Source organism: Cebus imitator, unplaced genomic scaffold, assembly GCF_001604975.1.
Source record: "Cebus imitator isolate Cc_AM_T3 unplaced genomic scaffold, Cebus_imitator-1.0 Scaffold70, whole genome shotgun sequence".
Lineage (NCBI taxonomy): Eukaryota > Metazoa > Chordata > Mammalia > Primates > Cebidae > Cebus > Cebus imitator.
Window position 1 is genome coordinate 7,098,234 of NW_016107385.1, and position 20,209 is coordinate 7,118,442.

Below are 20,209 nucleotides of genomic sequence, written 5' to 3' on the forward strand. Positions count from 1 at the left end.
GGCTGGAGGTCGCACTCTCTGGCTCGGGTCCCCAGCTCCCATCACTTCCCAGCCTCCCGGCTCTCAGCTTGGGGCTCGGGCGACGCCAGCCCAGTTAGCTCCAGGCCTCGCAGCGTCGGGCGTTTGGTGGCGTTTGTTCTAACACAGAAACTGTTTCCAACGGGGACCTTCCTCGTTCGCTCCCTTCCTCGACATCCTGTCGACCTCACACTCGCATCCTCGAGGCCTGGTGTGGCCCCAGCTACTTCCCCTAAACGGGCCCTGTGATTTGATTCCGGGGTTCGTGTTCCCTACAGTCAGTCATGGGCTTCTCGACTCCAGAAAACACCCAAGCGCCTACCAGAAGCCGGGGTCTGTCACTCAGGGATCATTTATTTATATGTCTAAAGATATTTATAACGGGGTAGGAAGTAGAGAAGACACTGAGTTTTAGAAAATAGTTTGTTCTTGGACTGGTGTATCTCTCTGTCTTCCCTCCATGCCCACATGGCACTCCAGGCCTCCCTCTTTTACCCTGTCTGGCCGTCAGCGTGCCCTGGCCCTGTTTGAGAAGGCATAGTAGTGTTTTTGAGTTTCAGTCTTACTTGCTTTCTGCCTCTCATCCACACCCTTATTGCTGGCCTTGAATGTGATAACCCGGTCACTCCCTACCCTCCACCTCCCCGCCCCCCCCCCGCCCCCGCCGCGCTGCTTCAGCATTTACTTAAATATTTTTATCTTCCCATCTTACATTGTATGGGTTTCCTTTCTTCCCTTCCCTAAAAATAAAAAAAAAAACAAAACACAAAGGAAAGGGGAAAGGAAATTTCAGAGTAAAGGAACCAGAGAAAAAGAGGGTAAGAGAAGAACTCCCTGTCCATCATTTTAATTATACAATTAGTTCACATGCTCCGGCCCATAATGTATATTTTAAGCGGAGCGCAGTGTCTTTAAAGAACATTCTGGTAATGTCGGAAGCCTGGATTTGTTGCCGGCTCATCCCCCGGTGCAGCAGCGGCCTGTTTTCCTCCCCCTGTTGTGTGTTTTTATTATTTTCCCTCTGGCTTAGATGTGTCAATCATTCTCTCCCTGCCATTGGTTGGAGAGTTTGCGTCAAAAAGTTGCCAGAGAGGCGCTTTCTCAGCAAATCTCCCTGAGAGCGGGACCGACCTCAGCTCCAACTCAGCCTCCACTGTGATTAAAAATAAAAATTGCTAGAGCAGCCCTCACTCACCACATATACTTTGTATGTATTGCAGAAGGGCCCACGAGTGTTTAGAACTCTAGCCGCCTTCCTCATTTTTTGTTCTTAAAAAAAATTTTTTTTTTGATTGTGTTTGACTTTTCATGGAAGGGTGAAGACTACAACGTTTCTAACTCAATACTCTTGATTTCTTTTAGGATAGCTGGCTATTTGGAATTTGAAGGATATTTGACTTTTTCTAACCTCCCATGAGACTGTAAGGTAAGTGTCCGTCTGTCTTGCCTATCTATATCTACGTGTACCGGTGTCTGTCGGCCATCACCCCAGTACCTCCAATAGACCGACCGATGCCCCTGTGGGAACGTGGAGTTCTGTAGGCGGATGCATTATTTTCTCTTACAAATTTTGAGGCGGAACAACGATCGTTGCAAAAAAGAAATGTGATCTGGAGATGAGAGCGGGAGTGGGAGAGGCAGAGAGCGTGCTCCTGAGGGTCGTCACTTCTGCGAAACGTCGTCTAAACGCTGCGAGTGTAATCTGGGTGTTTTGGAAGGTTTTGCTTGTGGTTTTGTTTTTACGTCAACGCCGTTCTGGGCTTCTCCCCGCGATATTTGCGTTTTGGCCCCTAGATTGGGTTGGTGTCGTTTGGATGGATCCCAAGGACGTTTTTAGAATCCGAGACAAAACGATGCAGATGTAGCTAGATGTATGGATTGAAACAACAATAATAAAAAGTCAGGAGCCTCCTTGGGCCCGCGCGCCGGAAACCCGGTTGGCTTGCGGGTTTGCCTGGGCCAGGGGCCGCCGCTCGAACCCCTGCCCGTCCCTGATGAACGTGAGCAGAAACCGGAGCGGATAACCGAGGAGGACGGGAGCGCTGGCTTGTCGTCCGCCCCGGCGTTCGCCACTCGCTTTTTTCGGCCTCCTTTCCCTCAGCCTAATGCAGCTCGGTTTTGTTTCTTCCAAAAGGTTCCGGGGCTCCTCTTTGTTTTTAAACACCCACCACCCCCCAAAACCACCTTGGGTTGCAATTACGCAGTCCCCCCACTCCCACCCCCGGTTGTCCTGGTCCCCGACCCTGGTCACCAGGCCGAGCGAAAGTCAAAAGTAATTTTTCAACAGGACTTTGCCGGGCATGGTTCGCGGCCAGCCCCAAGTCGCCCTCCGCGCGCACCTGGGACGGGAAGAAGTAGCAACGAGTGGCCCCTGCTCCGCCCAAGGCCGCGGCCGGGCCGAGGACAGGAATCCTCTTGCTGGGACCGCGGCCCCTCCGCTGTTCTCTGGCGGGGAGCGGCAGGGCTTGCTCGCGCGCTCCAGCACCTCCTTCCCAGGTTCAGGCTCGGGGACAATGAGGTGTCGTGGGTCGGGGCCGGGCGGGGGCGGAGGGGTTCGCCGAGGCCCAGCTTGTGTCCTGGGTCTGCTCAGAGAGAACCATCAGAAGGTCTCTGCCAGCTCCGGGCCCGGGCGACGGGTCGCGCTGCAAACTCCCAAGAAGTCTTCGCTTTGCTGCGTTCAGGTGACTGTTGAAATCGATGCCCAGTTTCGGGACACAATTTTGGAAACCCAAGTCCTCCGTCAGAATTCCACCGAGTTGGCTTTTGCCTCCTTCCCAGGCCGAAGTGGTGCGCGGGGAGCGAAGGCCGAGCGGCGCTGACCCTGCGGTAGCGGATTGCTTGGGGAAGGGTCCGGGAAGTCGCTCCTTGAAATTCTCCCCAGCATCCTAGGGCTTTGCGGGTCGGGATTTCTCCTGCTCAGCTCGGGACTTTTTCCAGGCACCAAAAGTTATTAGCACGAGCGAAGAGCAGGAGAGGAAACTCCTCCCCCCAGAGCAAGGTAGACACCCAGACCTCAGCGCTGCTAACACCGGGGCTTTCTCCCAACGATAATTAATAGTCAAGGCCAACCCTTTTGGCACGTTTTTTCCTCCCTCCCTCGCGCGTGGCAGAATTGTTTGATTCCCCGAGGCCAGAAACTTTCACTCGAGTTCGCCGGAGAGAGGCCAGCGCCCGCCGTTTTCCGCGGTGCCCACACGTCTCCTTTTTCTTTCTTTCCTCCTCTTCATCGTCTTTCCAGCCTCAGGCCAGTCGCCAGTCCGCGTAGTTTTGTTTCCTTTCCATCATGCAGAAAATTAATCAGCCCGGACGAGAAGCAGAGCGGAGCATGGCGGCCTGTAATTAAGGGACGTGTGCCCCTCGGATTATCTCGTTAGTTTATCAAGAAAACATTTATTATAATTAATTCTCGGACGAGGTAATTATTGTTGAGCGAGAACACAGCAACTGGTAGATGGGCTTCTTGGAAGGAAAAAAAAAAAATACAAGGCGAAGGGGGAGGGGGGGAGCGACAGATTGCAGGAATTGACCGTTAGATATAAGGCTGCGCGGGCGACGCTGGCAGTGGAGCAGGACCTCGGGCGCCAGGCCTGCGGGGCTGCGGGGCTGCGGGGCTGCCGGCAGGGACACAAGGCCCAGGCACTCGCGCCCGGAGGTACGGTCGCCGACCGGCTGCCTGGACTCACCGCGTGACCGTGGTCAGCTTCTAGGTATGAGCTCTCCAGAGGCCACCTCGTGAGCAGTCATACTGAGGCGTAGATTTTGGAAAAGTTATTTCTTTTCCCCTTCTGGACTCTGATTCGGGAGGAAAAGGGCTTTGAAAGTTAGTTGGGAGGGCCCATGCCTTCTATGCACAGTGCAGACCTAGGCCGGCTGTGGAGAGAATCTCTTAGTTTTGGTTTTTGGTTTTCCTCTTTTCCTTTTAAAGGTGGATCCAGGAGCAAAAGTGAAAATAGTCTCTTCCGAGAATTTTAGCCATTTTGCAATGGTAAGGGCAAAGGAGCTCCTGGAAGGATCTCAGCCCTGGTGCTTTCTGTCGGTTTCTGCTTTTTATGTTGGAATGTGCTACTTCATTGTACGATGTGTTAGGCATTTCTAATTGGGTGAGAGCTCGACATGTAAGAACATTTCCATATTTCTCATGGGTACATCTGATATGATTTTACGTTTCTCTATAGTACTGCAGTTCAGAACTTTGCAAGGTAGTAAGATTAAACAACAAGTTTGCAGTTTAGAGGCTGTTTAAACACATATCTGACTGTATTTTAAAGCAGTCATATATGTGTTTAGACAGCCTCTAAACTGGAGATTTTTTGTTTATTTTCACAGCCTCCAAAGAACAGTATTTTGGAAAGAAAAGACCATGCAAAAATATAAAGTCTGTATTGTAGGGGCAACTAAATTAGTTTTACTGAGGAGAATACAAACTCCTCCATGAAAGACATTTATAAAATTACATTAAATTAGATCTTAGGTTAGAAAAGAATGACTTTTGTGCTCTGAATTTAAATCAGACAGAAGTTAATGAGTTTCATTTATGGACTTTTGTGCCTTGCTGTCTTAACGTAAATATGAAAACCCGGAGTCCTTAAAACTCAGTAAGACCTTTATCTTGTATCCGCCATTTTGAAGCAATCTTTCATGGTGTCAAAGTTTCAAAGTAGAGATCCTTGCATATAAGTGCCACATTTTAGGAAAATAAAAGGCAGACTTGCAAACTGCCAGCCTATATTAACATCTACTTTGAATCTCTTTGCTGGGGTGGAGGGGGGAACTCAGTTGAAGAAAGTAAATAACTTTTCTCTTTCTTTCTTTTCCCCCTTGAGCTCTTTTTCTCATAGGATTGTAAGGAACTTGAACGGTAGGGAGAAATTCTATTAGTTTCACAACTTGGGATATTTGTGTATCTACTTTCTTTAAAACTAAAATGTGCAAAAGGCAGTTAGTGTTAACAGGAAACTCTGCTGCAGCTGCAGAGGACCCAAATGTCTGAAAATTTGCCTCCCACAGGATCTGCAGCCTCCATACATCAAAATCAACATGGAAGCAGCTTGCACTACAAATGTGGGGCCCCATCGTTATCTGATTGGTGGGATTCTAACTTAACAATTTCTGGCAAGCCCCGTGCCAATCTTGAAGACTTTTTTGCAATATGTTTAAATATCTGATGGGTGTCTATTAAAAGTTAAATACTTGTTTGTTTAGCTTTCGTTCTTTAGACACATATAATCAACGTTCTCCAAAACCCTAATAAATATGTTACTTACCTGGAAATCTAATTACCCAGACTACTAATTAGGTGAAAATGATTACCGGAAATGACTTCAAATGTGGAATAATAGTGGTTGAGCAGTTTTTCCAAGTTTGTCATTTAGTAAGTTGGTATTTTAGATGTTAAATGCACTGACATTTTAGCTTCGCAGCAGTTGGAAGTGGTAAAAAGCTAAGATAATTAAAATCTCTGCCACGGAAAGGCAACAGTCTGGGGAGAGGTAGATTTCTTGAATTGTTTCTTTGTTTCTCACCAATGGGCTTTGTTATCAGCATTATTTATTTAGCCAAAGAGTTCTTTGTCTCTGCAAATGGCCCCAATCAAGTTTTGTTTGAGACAATTAGCTAGTGCCAGCCAATGAGTCCTATGCAAATGTAGGGATAGGAATGCAATGTGTGCATTTGAAGGCATGGGGTTTTGTTCTTGGGGAAGGCAGATTGTAATTGCTTTCTTTGGGTACATTTTTTTTAAGTTTGGGGTGGGGGTGGGGAAGACAGGTTTATCTGGTCTCCCTCCATCCCCTCTAGTTTCAGAGCAGCTGGGGGTGGGGGCGGGGATGGGGGGGGGAGTGTCTGCAAGTCCTTTAAAAGCCTCTGCCTCGCCTAGCCCGTGCTCTTTTTAAGTTAGTGGTGGAACGTGGAGGAGCTGCCGCCTCCGAAGCAGTAAACCAGCACCTCTGTTTGTTTGCTTTGCCCTTAGTTCCACTGCTCCATTCCCACCCATCAAGGACTCTGAACCTGTCCACCCCCGGCGCATCAAGATCTTCCAGCTGGGGACCCCCGATCTGGGCCGACTTTGCACCTCCAAACAACCTTAGCATGATGTCTTATCTTAAGCAACCGCCTTACGCAGTCAATGGGCTGAGTCTGACCACTTCGGGTATGGACTTGCTGCACCCCTCTGTGGGCTACCCGGGTAAGTGAGCCCTGCTGCACTCCTGCACCCCCCTACCCCACGCCGTCCTCCGGGGAAGCAATCCTATTTCCCTGGAACACAGGTGTTGGCAGTCACACTGTCCCCACCCAGCTTCAGGCTAGGTCTCCACTAAATTTTCCTTCTGAGGAAGCAGCCCCCGGGCATTTACTGACTAAGCAGAGAACAGGGGTTGGGAGAAGTGAGTAGGTGGGTCTGCAACAGTTACAATCGCATCATTTGATTTTTAATTCGAGTAAATAAGGGATTGGCATCAGAGTGGGATGAAGAAGGTTACTGTCCTTGACATTTGTGCAAAAGACCCCTGCCCATATCTGGATGCCCCATTCCTCAGAAGTGTCCTTTTGGAGAAGCTGAGCTTTCTCTCCGTAAGTCTTTAGGACCCTCCGACTTTGCAGTTGTTCCCTCCAGGCCCAGGCCTTCCCTCTGACTTCCAGGGCCTGCTTTAATCCCAAGAGGTGTGACTTCCTCCAAATGCGAGTGCTTTCCTTTCCAATCAGATATGTTTAAAATCCTCCTAGAAGGAAAAGTTGAATCAACTATGTCCCCATTTTAAAGATGGAGGAACAAAGGCCCTTGGTGTGCTGAAAGCCCTGAGAGCAGGATTCAGACTTCCCCCATCGATTTGAACTGCCAGTCTGTCCTCGCAGATCCTTTGATTTCATGGCATAGTCTTTTTGTGTTGTGGTTTGGGAGTTGATTTTTGGAGAAAAAAAATTTTGGGGGGTGTCTTTTAAGAAATGTTTCATTTGTTAACTTTCTAAGTGATGCTCTGATTGGAGCAATCTGAACACCAGGAAGAGTGGAGAAAGAAGCAGCATGTGTCCTGGGTCCCCGGGGAGCAAGGCTGGGGAGGCGGTGGGAAGAGCATTGGTAGGCTCCCGGTGGAAGGGCTGTGTGGAGCTGGGGATTGCTGCGGGGTGGAGGGTAGGGGTGTCGGAGAACCCGCCGAAACGCCTTGACTGAGAAACTGCTCCCCCACCCTAAAGGGCCCTGGGCTTCTTGTCCCGCAGCCACCCCCCGCAAACAGCGCCGGGAGAGGACGACGTTCACTCGGGCACAGCTAGATGTGCTGGAAGCACTGTTTGCCAAGACCCGGTACCCAGACATCTTCATGCGAGAGGAGGTGGCACTGAAAATCAACTTGCCTGAGTCCAGGGTGCAGGTAGGGCAGATGCAGGCAGAGCCATCCTTTCTGACCATGCCACCGTTCCCCAGAATATGGTGCATGTCCAGGGCTATGGAGAGCCCCAGGTCTTTGAGAGGACTGAAGGAAGGCTTGAAACTCCTTCACTCACTAAGGCGCCAGGAAACTATTCTCCTGCCCTTTTTTGCCTCCCATCACCACTTAATCCTATAAGCAAGGGTCTTCAAGGCCTGGGTTGCTGGTGGAGGGAGACCCAGCCTAGAGCAGATTTCCAGAGGAGTCACATGGTATTGTATCCCTTCCCTTCCTCAGTATAGAAATCCTCCCCTATTCTCATGGACTTGTCTGAAAGCAGCTCAGCTCCTGGACAGTCCAAATATTTTTGCAGATGAAAAAATAGAGTAAATGACTTGTTCAAGGTCTTAACTAAGTTTGGTGGCAGAATCAGGGTTTAGACGCAGCTCGTGCTTTTACCAAATAAATCAACACAATAAGAATGTATTTTCCTTGACTTCTTAGGGATTGAACAGAATTTTCTAGGTCTGAGCCATTTAACAGATAAAATATCTACATAATGTCTCTAGTGACACCGCTCTTGCTTTAGTTCCACTAAACTTGACCTGAAACTGGAGAGGGAAGGTCAACTTCAGCTTGCCTGGTGAGTGAGCCCTGTACAGAGTTCTCTGCAAAGTATTTAGCATGTTAACCACACATACACCTGGGCCTCTCCTTTAGCTAGAATATGTTTCTGAAAATGACAGACATCAGTGTCAGCTGCTAATTGGGAAAGGGGCTTTTGCAAAGAAGGTTGGAGGAAGTTTTAGCACTTCTAAGTCTTGAACCAAAGTCCTCTCTGGGAGAAAATAAATGGCCCCGAATGGTTGGTGGTATTGAGCTTGGCCATGGTGGCATCGCTTTTACCACAGTGATGGCACCCATACAGAGAGCTCATTCAAAAGTTCAGCTAAGGACCTGTCCTCCAGAAAATGCCAGTAGTTTCTCTTCTCAGCCCCCTCATACACCAATCATAGCTTCTTCATTGCAGAACATGAACAGGGCTGGGAAAGAGAATTGTCAAGATTGCAGCAGAGGATTAAAGTGGTAAGCCAGTGAACATAGCACAGGAGACTGAGTCTATGTGCTGAGTGGCCCTACTCTAAAGGCACAGACTCAAGTCTTGGAGACTAGCAGGTCTGTACTCCAACTCAAAGCAGAGTATATATAAGTTCCTCCTTTTACCACAAAGCAGCTTTCAGCAAATAGTGACCTTCAAACCTCTTTCCTCAACAAGACTATGTCTTCCCCTTGGAGCTTTGTTTTGTGGGTCTTTCTAAGAGAGACAAAAAGAAGGGTGATGGAACCAACCAACTTCCATATTAGCAGTTGCTTCCCGAAAGATGAACTGTAAATGAATTTAGGCTGTTCCTGTTAGCATGTAACAGTAAAATTGCTTTCCCTCAATTCTTGTGTATTTCCCTCCAAAAGACATCGATACGTGTTATTCCTCTGTGAGAGTGTTCCAAGATATAGCTGGGTCTATGTGTATGTGTGTATTCGAGGTGAAATAAGATAGGAAAGTGAAGTGGAGAGTTTCTAGCCATATGATTTGGGGGATTATCTTAAATTTTATTATTCTGGGCTAGAAATAAGGCAGTGCCAAGTGTTTTTAGACAGTCTCCCCAACTTTCTTACAAGTCCAGGAGTTTGTATGACAGTGCCACATAATAGGTCTTCAGTGGCGGGGGAAATTGTGTGTGCAGCTGATCTGTCTGTGTAAGATAAATGTATAATCTGGGAGCCATTCTTGTCCTTAGGGAGTTACGAAAACTGTGTTAAAGACATTTCTTTCCCTTCCAAGGTATGGTTTAAGAATCGAAGAGCTAAGTGCCGCCAGCAACAACAACAACAACAGAATGGAGGTCAAAACAAAGTGAGACCTGCCAAAAAGAAAACCTCTCCAGCTCGGGAAGTGAGTTCAGAGAGTGGAACAAGTGGCCAATTCACTCCCCCCTCTAGCACCTCAGTCCCAACCATTGCCAGCAGCAGTGCTCCTGTGTCTATCTGGAGCCCAGCTTCCATCTCCCCACTGTCAGATCCCTTGTCCACCTCCTCTTCCTGCATGCAGAGGTCCTATCCCATGACCTATACTCAGGCTTCAGGTTATAGTCAAGGATATGCTGGCTCAACTTCCTATTTTGGGGGCATGGACTGTGGATCTTATTTGACCCCTATGCATCACCAGCTTCCTGGACCAGGGGCCACACTCAGTCCCATGGGTACCAATGCAGTCACCAGCCATCTCAATCAGTCCCCAGCTTCTCTTTCCACCCAGGGATATGGAGCTTCAAGCTTGGGTTTTAACTCAACCACCGATTGCTTGGATTATAAGGACCAAACTGCCTCCTGGAAGCTTAACTTCAATGCTGACTGCTTGGATTATAAAGATCAGACATCCTCGTGGAAATTCCAGGTTTTGTGAAGACCTGTAGAACCTCTTTGTGGGTGATTTTTAAATATACTGGGCTGGACATTCCAGTTTTAGCCAGGCATTGGTTAAAAGAGTTAGATGGGATGATGCTCAGACTCATCTGATCAAAGTTCCGAGAGGCATAGAAGGAAAAAATGAAGGGCCTTAGAGGGGCCTACCAACCAGCAACCTGAAACGGACAAACCAATCTACTTAAGATCCTGTCATAGTTTTAGATAATTGGTTTTCCTGATTTGCAAAGTAATCAAAAGCATTCTAGCCATGTGCAACCAAATACCACCAAAAATAAAATCAAACAAAACTAAGTTGTGAAGGAAGGGAGGGAAGATCATAGCCTTCTTAAGCAGAGGTGTTCCAATGTTTTAGCCAATCCTTGGTTGAATCTTAGGAATGAACAGTGTCTCCAGCTCATTCACGTTTCATGACCAACTGGTAGTTGGCACTGAAAAAACTTTTCAGGGCTGTGTGAATTGTGCGACTGATTGTCCTAGATGCACTACTTTATTTAAAAAATAATGTTCATAAGGAGTCAATATGTAGTTTAAGAGACAATCAGTGTGTGTCTTATAAATGGTACATCTGTGGTTTTTAATCTGTGCTAGACTTCAAAACTGTGATCTCCTGTTATTGTATGCAACCTTGAACTCCACCTCTGCAGGGGTTCTTCTGTGATTAAATAGGTTATAATTATAAGCAAAATTCAGAGCAACTCAGTACTGATTACCTTTGGCTGGAGGTGAGCTGCACTGAAACTTTACGACAAAATGTCTCTGGACAAGGAGAGTGAGAGAAGAGAAGCAAAAGGACACTAATTCATCTGTAATTTACTGTGGGTAAGCCTAGCAGTAAAGAGACATTGGTCAATTGCCCTGACCCTGATGGATTATTAAACTGAGATCATTGTCGTTTATGCTTGCAGATGTTAACTGGAAAAGTTATATATGCATAAACCTTTTCTTCCTGGATTTGGCAGATATGTATAATTATATTAAAATGGTTCTAGCACAACATTGGGTCCAGTTTAATTTTACACTACTATTTACAAATGAGAAGCCAACATTCAGCCTCTCCTTCCCACAACACATTTTTCTTAGGGCATAGAGGAAATTAGCAAACTTATTTTTACTTTTTTTTTTTTCTTGGCTAATCTATGGATAAACTAGATATGAATGACAGTGGTATGTAGACTGTTTGTGACTTTCATCAGGATTGCTCTGAAATTGAGTTTGAAGAGCCTAGCAATCAATAGGATCTTGGTCTTGCTTTTCCCTCCCTGCCGCAAACCTGAACAATTTCTTAGGCACTTTATTAGTATGTTTTAAAATAGATCAAATTTTTAAGAGGGAGGAGGAGAATTGGAGTATCTCTGAAAACATGAGAATGACAAGAATTTCTTGTTTCTATTCTCTTTATTTGGTTAAGGGGATTTTTTTTCTAACTTCCAAAAAATCTGAAGTAAACATGAGAGGGAGTGTAATCAGAATCTGAAAGCAATTCAGGCAGAAATGATTTCTGAACAAAAGAGTTTCAGAAAAGTTTTAAAACCTATAATTTCAGTAGTTGAACATAAGGCGCCCTGGTCAGTTTTCTGTATGTGTGTGTTTAAGAAAGTGCCGAAGGGGAAAAAGAGTGGGTCCCTTTTCAGTTGTACCTGCATTTTGTAAACCAGTCACCAGAAAAGACAAGTGGGCCAATGATCATGGTGCTCCTCAGGTAAAAGCAATATTTAATTTCATTTTAAGCTTCTTAAGCTCTTACATTTGACCAAAATTAAGTGACTCTTGATTGTAACGTTTTAAATGAAGGTTAGCAGTTGCAACCATTTTGTTTTCTGGCTATTTCATTTTTCCGGTCCCTGCTGCGCATGCTCCCTTGAACTCTCTGTACACTTTCCTAGGAAGTAAATTGGTTCACTGGCAAGAGAAATGCAACAGTTTGCAACCAACATTTGAGGCCAAATTTGATGGCAAGAGTTTCAGTACCTATTGATAACCTTCAACATAGTGTAGTTTTCACGAAGTTAAACTGGGACCTGAGTCATTGCTTACAGGTTTGCCCAGATTCAGGGTCTTAATCTCCCAGCTTTTCTTCTGCAACAGTAATGCAGAACCAAATTAACCATTTTCTACCATTGCCTTCAGTATGCAGGATGTCCCGCAAGGGGCGGGGAAAGATTGCCCTTTCTTTAAAAACAATAATGACGATGAACATTGGGCTACTCGGCAAACGACGCAGTTAGCAGTTTCTCTCCTGAAACTTAAAAAAATGGTCAGAAAGAAGAGGCACTGAGCAACCTCTGAAAATAATTTTTTCGTCACCTCTGCACAACTTCGCTTAACGAAGACCAAGCAGTTAAGTACCTTTGAATCGAAGGCGAAGTAAGAAATAAATTCCCCCTGACCGAAGGCAACGGAGGGAGGGAAGGAGGCGGGGAGCGAGCAGTGGCTTATAGACATCCAGAGAGTTCCGATCTCCACTCCTAGTCAAGACCGGTTTTAATGAAGTTAATAAGCCAAATAATGGTGATGCTTGCTACTGAAATGACGCCGTCCTCCAAAGGGGTCAGGGAGCTACTTCAGCTGCGTATCGGCAATTAAGACAGCGGCCATATAAGCTTCGTTTTGGAGGACAGGTCCTGATGAGGGTGGGGGTAGTTGCTTTACAAAGATCTCTTGCCCCAAACCTTTATCTTTCCCACAGAGATTCTTGGCCCTTTGTATTTCACCTTGGGAGTGTTTCTTTCCTTCCTAGATAAGAAGAGAAATTCAATCAACTCAATTGAGTTCCGGCTTTCGAAACCTCCAGGTTTTAGATAATGGTGGGTTTCCTCAACCCCTCTCCCACACGGTGCCCGCTAATCCCGTTTCCTGTGGATGTTCCCCCAGGCCCGCACGGCCGCCCGCACAGGCGCAAGACGCCGGGAGGCTGGGGCGGGACTGCCTGAAGGAACGTGGTGCCCCGCGGCCCGCGCCCTCGACTTCTGGCTAAAGGGCTGGCTTTTCTAACTCCTCAGTGCCCAGTCGGAGTTACCGGGGAACAGTACTCACACCCCTGCCTCGAGGCTGCCCAGCCCGGGCCGACGCGAGACTCCCCAGCCTGGCGCCGCCCACTGGGCCTCATTCACAGCCCGGCGGGCCTGGCCCGGGCGAGACTGAGGCTCTTGCCTCGCCGGGTGTGCCCGTTTCTCTCCGGGCTGGCTCTGTCCCTGGCCCGCACCCGGGACCTCTCCTGAGCCGCAGCACGTCTCCCCCACCCCCAGCCCCCCCGGGCCTTGTCCTCAGGCCTCGGCTGCGCCAGGGGCCGGGCATTGCGGGCCGCGGCAAGGCCCGAAGCTGGGTGGCTAGGCCTGTGCGCCCGCGGGAGTGCGCAGCCAGCAGGAGCCGAGCGCTGGCCCCGCCCGAGCCCCGCAGTCAGGCCTGCAGGTCTGCTGCGGGCCGGGGCGCCAGTCGCTGGGAAACCTCGCGGCCTGGCGGACTGCAGGGGTCAGGCAGGCTTCGAGGATTGGGGGTGGGGTGGCCCGGCCGAGAGGACAGCGCCCTGCACCCCAAGGAGTTAAAACCGAGACCGACGGAAGGGACGGCGAGGTGGGTCCACCGGCGGGGGAGAAGGGGCCGGGACGGCGAAAGCAAGCCCGGCTGGGCCCGCGGCGGTTAGCTTCCCAGTCTCCCGGGAGGATGAGCCGCAGACGCTGGGGAGGGGGCCGCTTCTCCCTGCCGCGAAGGGCGAGGCCGCCACCGCGGGGGCTCCAGCAGCGTATGCGGCCTCCCGCGTCCCGAGCTGACGGGGCCCAGCTGGGCCTGCCTTGGGACCCTGGGGATCCTCCCAGGAAAGCCGGGTACCTCGGCTGCTGGGTTTGGGGGAGTCTGGCCCTGCGCTGGGGGCTCCCCCGGCACTAAGCTGAGGCCTTGGGGGAAGCCCGTGCAATTCCCAGTTTCCTTTGGCTCATGCTCTCTCTCCTAGTCCTCTAGATCTTTTTTTTTTTTTTTTAAACTCAGTGCCTTCTTTCTTTTCGGACCCGTTGCAGTACTCAGCGGCCCTGAAGGCCATAGGCCAGCTTTGGAATGGGAAAGCGGTCCATTCGGCGTCCCGGGCAGGGCCAACTTGCCTGGCAGCCCATTCCGGTTACCTGCAGGACAGGGGCCGGCAGTCACGTTCTCGCGGCCACTTAACCGGAAGCGGCTAGCCCTGGCGCGCACACCACATGTTCGAATCTGCATCTCACACCCAGGGAGAACCTCGCTGTTGTTACCCGGGCAAAGCTGTAACCCAAAACCAGGCGTGCCAGTACTAGGTGGTGGTTTATTGCATACAGAAAGGTGTTTTAAATCATGCAAAAGAGGAACACAAAAGAGTTAGGCAGGAGACCAGCGCATCCCACGCAAATGGAAGCAGACATGGTTGAAAACAACCAGAATGGGAAGATACAGGATCAGAGTCAGCCATGACTTCCGCTTGGGTTTTTGGCTTCCTTCGAGACCTTTAAGATGACCAGCTATCTCTCTCCTTTTTGTTCCACGAAAGGGTCCAATCCCCCATCAGGCATCTGCGTGCCCAGATTTGTGACCAGGTGCCCTGATCACCTCTGATTTTCTCTTCTAAACCGCCTCAGCCTGTCAGCGCAGGGTGCTCTGATAAAACCTGATTCCCCTAGTCGCCCCATTTCCGCCCTTGGGTTAGTGTGACAGAAAAGACCGGCAGCCCCTGGGACTTTCACCTGGAATGGGGAGAGCAAAACCCCAAACAAAACCCATCCCCATGTTTTTTGGCATTAGGCTCTGAAACTGCACAGATTATAGGATTTGTCTCGGACAGAATTAACATTACATGTGAAACCGTGGTGCTCCGGTGTATTAAGACATGTTGTATAGGATTGCTTGGAGCATCTCTTTCAAACTGCCTGTTAATAGCAACACGAGACCTTCAATAATAATGTGTTTGGTGATGGGGGGTGGTGTTTGCTTTTTGTTTTTTTACCTGATGGAAACAAAATCTAGGCACTATTTGGAAAGGGTAGTTTTTCTGATGGAAGCAGTTGGAAGGACACGGAACCAAACGGGGAACTAGAGGAAGTTTCTGTATACTGAAGTGGCTGTGAAGGAGGGAGCAGACCTGCGTTTGAAAGGCCTTCTACTATGCAGCAGTCCTCAAAACCAAGGGAGAACTCCCTCCCCCATGCTATAGAGAAACAGCGAGACTTCCTCTCTTGCAAGCAGTGTATTTTATGTTTAAAAACCAACCTGCTGTCGACTGCAAACAAACAGTAAGCAAATTCAAATAAAGGATCCCTACCAAGTCCAACCCATTTGGTCAAAGATAACTGCAGGTGCCCGGGAAGCCAGGCTATCACTAGGGGGAGGGTCGCTTCAAATTTTGTTTTTCTCCTAGAGGGAAAGTCAAACAGCGTGAGGCCTATGATTCACTTTTATTCCTTAATCTCCCCACCCCTTTTAATTCTTAGTGGAAACACAGTATTTTGTGGGGGGGAGAAACAACAAAACAAATCCCACTGAAAATATAATGGTAACTGGGCAAAGTTTGGATTGACGTCTATTTCAGCACCACAAGGAAAAAAGGTATTCAAGAATCAGAATCCTTCTCTACTGCTCCTGTCTTAGTTTGCCTACTGCAGGTGTGCAAAGGGGGCCTTTCGATTAAGAATTTTAGTCTACTTGACATCACTAGTTGACATTTCCATCTGAAGGCTTCTTTAAAAATAAGCTGCCAGTTTCTAGTAGCCATACAATTGTCGATTGCTTTTTTTTGTTCCCCTGGACTCCCCATTAAAGGACCTGCAAATGCTGCCTTCAGGAGCCACAGGCCTGCTCCCTTCTTCCCAGGTTCCCCACATAAAAGCTGGAAAGTACACTTTAGAGTCAGGTCCTTGGTGGGGGGAGGACTCTCTCCCTTAGGTCTTGTCCCTAATCTCCCAAATGAAATCTCTTGAGGCCTTAGGCTACAAGGAAAGCAGAAAATCACTCATCATAGCCCTGAGTTGTTAAAATCGGTTCCTAGAACCAATAGTCACATTTTAGGATCATGGACCATTAATAAAAATCTCCTTAACATTCAAATGGCTCTAAAATGCGTTGATAGCGGATTACTGGGGCCTAATGGACGTCGCGTGTGATAACATGGTCTCTGAGTAGCGGAGGTTCTGAAGCGGGTGTCTGACCACAGCTACCTGATTATCAGCTTACAGCCAGCCTAGTTTTTAGCTGCGATACTCTTAAGAGGCGTTCTGTCCAGCAGATCCAGAGACTTCTGTGTTCTTCATTTAATAGGTGTAACAACTTCATAGTGTTCCGCAAAGGAGACAGAAAAACCTGCCTGTAAGCGTGGGGTGACTTCCGGGCGAAAGGTGGGCGGGTCGCTGGCCAATGCCCCTCTCCTCCCTGGCTTTAATGGAGCGATGCCCGAAAGGCCGTGGCTCCGGTAGATCGAGACCTTCGCCCGGGACGCCCGGGTTGTCTTAGGTTGGGGCCTTCTTCGCTGGGCCAGAGCCCCTTCCAGCCTTGGGCCGCCCTGGAGTGCAATCCCTGAAGTGGCTGCTCGGCTCCCGCTCCTTTAGAACCCGACACGTCCGGGAGAGCTTGCGGGGCTCTCCTGCCTGCGGTGGGGAAGACTTCGGGCTCCGGTGCGCAAATCGACAGCGCTAAGCACCTTCTGGCAGTGGCCAGGAGACAGAGCGAGTCCCGTGGTTTCCCCGGAAATTTTGACAAAGGGACAGTACTCCAGTTCTGCACCCCCACGTCTCACCCAACAAACTAAACCAATGTCCCTGAAAGCTAGGCCTTCCCAGGCTGCAGGGTACACACCTGCATCACCCCGGGGGCCTGCCCTCCCCGCGCTCGGGGCCCCCTGGTAAAGTCATTTGGAGATTCCGGAGAGACTGCCGGAGAAGGCAGGGAGTCACTCAGGAGGCTCAGGGGCAGCTTTCTGGCCAGCTGCGGGGGACATTGGGCCCACCACCCCCCAGCCCGCGCCTCCGACGGTCACTGCCCTCCGGATAGGGCCTGAAACCCGCGGCGCCGAGAGCCCTGCTCGCGGCCGCACGTGGCGGGCCCCCTGCGGAGCGGCGGCGAGTGGTTAGCGCTGGCCCGGCGGGTGCGAAGGCTGGAGCCCCAGGGCACAGTGCTGCCGCGCTGGGAGTCGGGCCGGCCCTCTTCCCGCTCCTCTGTGGTCTTTGCGGGGGTCAGAGTGTGGTGGGTGTGGGTGTAACCACACTGGGGAGCGATGTGGGCGCTCTTCCCGCCGCGCTCCCGGACGGCTGCCCCAGGCCGGGCGGGCTCCGAAGCCCAGGCTTCCTTTTGACGCAGGAACTGAGACGGGCTTGGCCTCAAGGCTCCCCGCCTGGAGTACCTGCCTCCCGGAACCGAGTGTGCCGTTGCCCGCAAGACTTGGCCGGCGCTGTCCCCGGGCCCTCGCGGAAGTGTGCCCACCCGGGCACCCAGGGCCTAGGAGGCCGGCTGGAGAGGGCTTCCGGTTCCAACTCCAGGCCTCACCAGCTGGCGCGTGGAGCGGTCGCATACCCAGTGCCAGGGCCCGTTTAGACGGCTGGTTTAACGAATTGGCCTAAAATGAATTTTGAGTTAGAGCTTTTGAACACTGCAGTTGAGCATGTAAAACTTACCTCGTACCCCCCACCCCACCCCCACAAGTCCTTCTTGGCCACTAATCCAAGTTAGTTTCATGACCTTTGAGTTATATTTGGTTCGAGATTTCCAACCAACCTTATTGCTGTTGCTTAATGCTAGAAAATGTTTTTTTTTTAATTTGGGAGGCAGATGTGTGGGCAAAAATCAAAAAGATCTATATAGACATAAAATACATGTAACATAGGGATTTAAACTTAAATCTAAGATGAAATTGGGCAATTTTGGAAAGAGGAATCACGTTAATATTTTTACATTTAAATTGATGCAAGTCTAATTGAAATGCACCTTTCCACTGTTCTTCTTGCTGGTTAAATTGATTCTATTTTTAATTCTAAACTGACCACTTGAAGCTTTAGAAAGCTAACAAGCTCACAATCTATTTGTTAATTACCTTTAACCAAAAGCATAGCATTCATTCACTCCAGCCCTCTGATTTTTGAGGTGGGGAGAAGTGGAAAACTTGAGAGAAACATGCATTCACCATCTTCATCTTCACCGATGATTTTAGCTGATTAAACCGCTACTCTTGATTCCTGCCCATTTAGGGTGGGGACATTATTTATCTCTTTTTATTCCTTCATGTGTATTAATCAGGATGTGGATTATGTGCCAATTTTTAATACAAAATGCTTGAGTTGCTATTGTTTTCAGAGATTCTTAAACTGTGGTTCAGATATCCTTTGAAGATAGTTGTCCATGAATAGGTTTTACAGGATGGGTGAATTCTTTGAATTGTATGGGAAAAAATGTTGTTTTCTCTGTTTCTCCAGTGTAGTCTTCCCATGCAAAAGATCCACAGTTTTCATCAAATTCACAAAGAGATTGGTAACAAACCAGAATTAAGGGCCATTGTCTTTATGACACTTATGTTGGGTGAACTTGGAGATAGATACTTTGTAGTTCTTGGTGACAGTTGGAAAAGAGCCAGGCCTGGTGGCTCATGCCTGTGATCTCAGCACTTTGGGAGGCTGAGGTGAGAGGATTGCTGGAGACCAGCCTGAGCAACATGGTAAAACTGGTCTCTACAAAACACTGGCTCAATGTGTTAACACAGCACTTGTAGTCCCACCTATTCAAGAGGCTAAGGCTGGAGGATGGCTTAAGCCCAGGAATCAGAGGCTGCAGTGAGCCAAGATGGTGCCACTGCATTCCAGTTTGAGCAATAGACACCCTGTCTCAAAAACAAAAACTGGGAAAGATGGGAGCCCCATACAATTTAAATCTACCCTAGAATTTTTGAGACTTTGATTTTGTTTAAAGTAATCCCCAAAGTGACTTTTATCTCTAACTTTTACCCTGTTAGACCTAATTTGAATTATTTTTAAAGAGGCTGTTTATGTATGACAAATTTAAATTTAATAGAACTAAAGAAGGATGATTTTGAACAATATCTACACATGAAATACAATGTAGAAAATTTAAACAAGTATTTTAATGATTCAGACTAAAAAGCCTCTTTAGTCAAAATAACAATAACAACAAAAGCAATTATCTGGCCCTAATTAAAAGCTTAAGAAAATTTATTGGCCGGGTACAATGGGCCATGACTGTAATCCAAGCACTTTGGGAGGCTGAGGCCAGCGGATCACGAGGTCAGGAGATCGAGACCATCCTGGCCAACATGGTGAAACCCCATCTCTACTAAAAATACAAAAACTTAGCTGGGTATGGCGGCATGTGCCTGTAGTCCCAGCTACTCAAGAGGCTGAGACAGGAGAATGGCTTGAACCCAGGAGACAGAGGTTGCAGTGAGCCGAGATTGCACCACTGCACTCCAGCCTAGCAATAGACTAGGCTCCATCTCAAAAAAAAAATAATAATAATAAATTTGTTCTATTGGTTCTCTTTCTCTGTACATACATAAATTTACCAACTATACCTAAGTGCCCAAATTTGTCTTTTGAAAATTTTCATTTTCTTTAAAGCTTGATGACTCTCAAAGGTGGATGGAGGCCAGGCATGGTGGCTCATGCCTGTAATCTCAGCACTTTGGGAGGCTGAGGCAGGTAGCATTTGAGTCGAGAAGTTCAAGACAAGCCTGGCCAACATGGCAAAATCTCATCTCTACTAAAGACACAAAAATTAGCCAGGTGTGGTGGTGTGTGCTTGTAATCCCAGCTACTCAGGAGGCTGAGGCGGGAGAATCGCTTGAACCCAGGAGGCGGAGGTTGCAGTGAGCCAAGATCATACCACTGCACTCCAGCCTGGGTGACAGAGCAAGACTCCATTTCAAAAAAAAAAAGGCATGGATGAACCAATAGGTAAAGGAGGTGAGAGCTCAGAGTCAGAAGGCTGTACCATCCAGGTGAGGAAATCAAGATCAAACAGTAGTCACCTGCAAGAGAGCCAGGGTAGAATTTAAATTAAATACTTAGAAACCTGTTGTTTAGAATACACAGGCTTTGCCCATTTCCCCCAACTATCGCTCCCTGATTTCTACCCTTGTCTGGGAGGGTATCTTCCATTAGTGCAAGAGGATGCATAATCTACGTGTTAATTTAGCATTTGATCCTTGTGCAGAGGCTTCCATTTAGAGTAACCATTGTAGCTAAGATTTGGATCTGGTCCCCAAAATAGCCTGAACTGGATGACCTACAGCAAGTAGACGCAAGATACTAGCAATTTATTTCATATCAGCTCCCAAGCTATCACCAAATGATAACAACGCCTGGACACTGTTAATCTCTGCTTGATTCGAA

At 48.4% G+C, this 20,209-nt stretch overlaps 3 protein-coding genes across 6 annotated transcripts in view; 2 read left to right on the top strand and 1 right to left on the bottom strand.

Moving 5' to 3' along the window:
- Positions 1-979, bottom strand: part of LOC108306112 — a 115,599-nt gene extending 114,620 nt beyond the window's left edge. The window contains exon 1 of the mRNA XM_017530896.1: positions 875-979. Within this exon, the coding sequence (XP_017386385.1) occupies positions 875-979 (105 nt within the window). The remainder of the gene's footprint in view (positions 1-874) is intronic.
- On the top strand, positions 980-11,674 carry OTX2 (orthodenticle homeobox 2). Of its 4 annotated transcripts, none has more exons than XM_017531069.2 (5): positions 980-1,225; positions 1,381-1,444; positions 5,987-6,202; positions 7,210-7,385; positions 9,226-11,674. In XM_017531069.2, exons 3-5 carry the CDS (start codon positions 6,106-6,108, stop codon positions 9,844-9,846), a joined length of 894 nt encoding a protein of 297 aa, XP_017386558.1. In that variant the 5' UTR covers positions 980-1,225; positions 1,381-1,444; positions 5,987-6,105; the 3' UTR covers positions 9,847-11,674. The 4 variants fall into 4 exon arrangements, with proteins under 4 accessions (XP_017386558.1, XP_017386560.1, XP_017386559.1 ...); XM_017531071.2 differs by having other exon boundaries at positions 984-1,225; positions 7,234-7,385; XM_017531070.2 differs by lacking the exons at positions 980-1,225; positions 1,381-1,444 and adding an exon at positions 2,215-3,433.
- Positions 10,620-14,800, top strand: LOC108306237 (translation initiation factor IF-2-like). The gene is made up of 6 exons (XM_037739474.1): positions 10,620-10,638; positions 11,463-11,568; positions 12,415-12,499; positions 12,607-12,673; positions 12,869-13,439; positions 13,851-14,800. The coding sequence occupies exons 1-6, from the start codon at positions 10,620-10,622 to the stop codon at positions 14,209-14,211; spliced, it is 1,209 nt and encodes a 402-aa protein (XP_037595402.1). The 3' UTR covers positions 14,212-14,800.
- Positions 14,801-20,209: the final 5,409 nt, after the last annotated feature.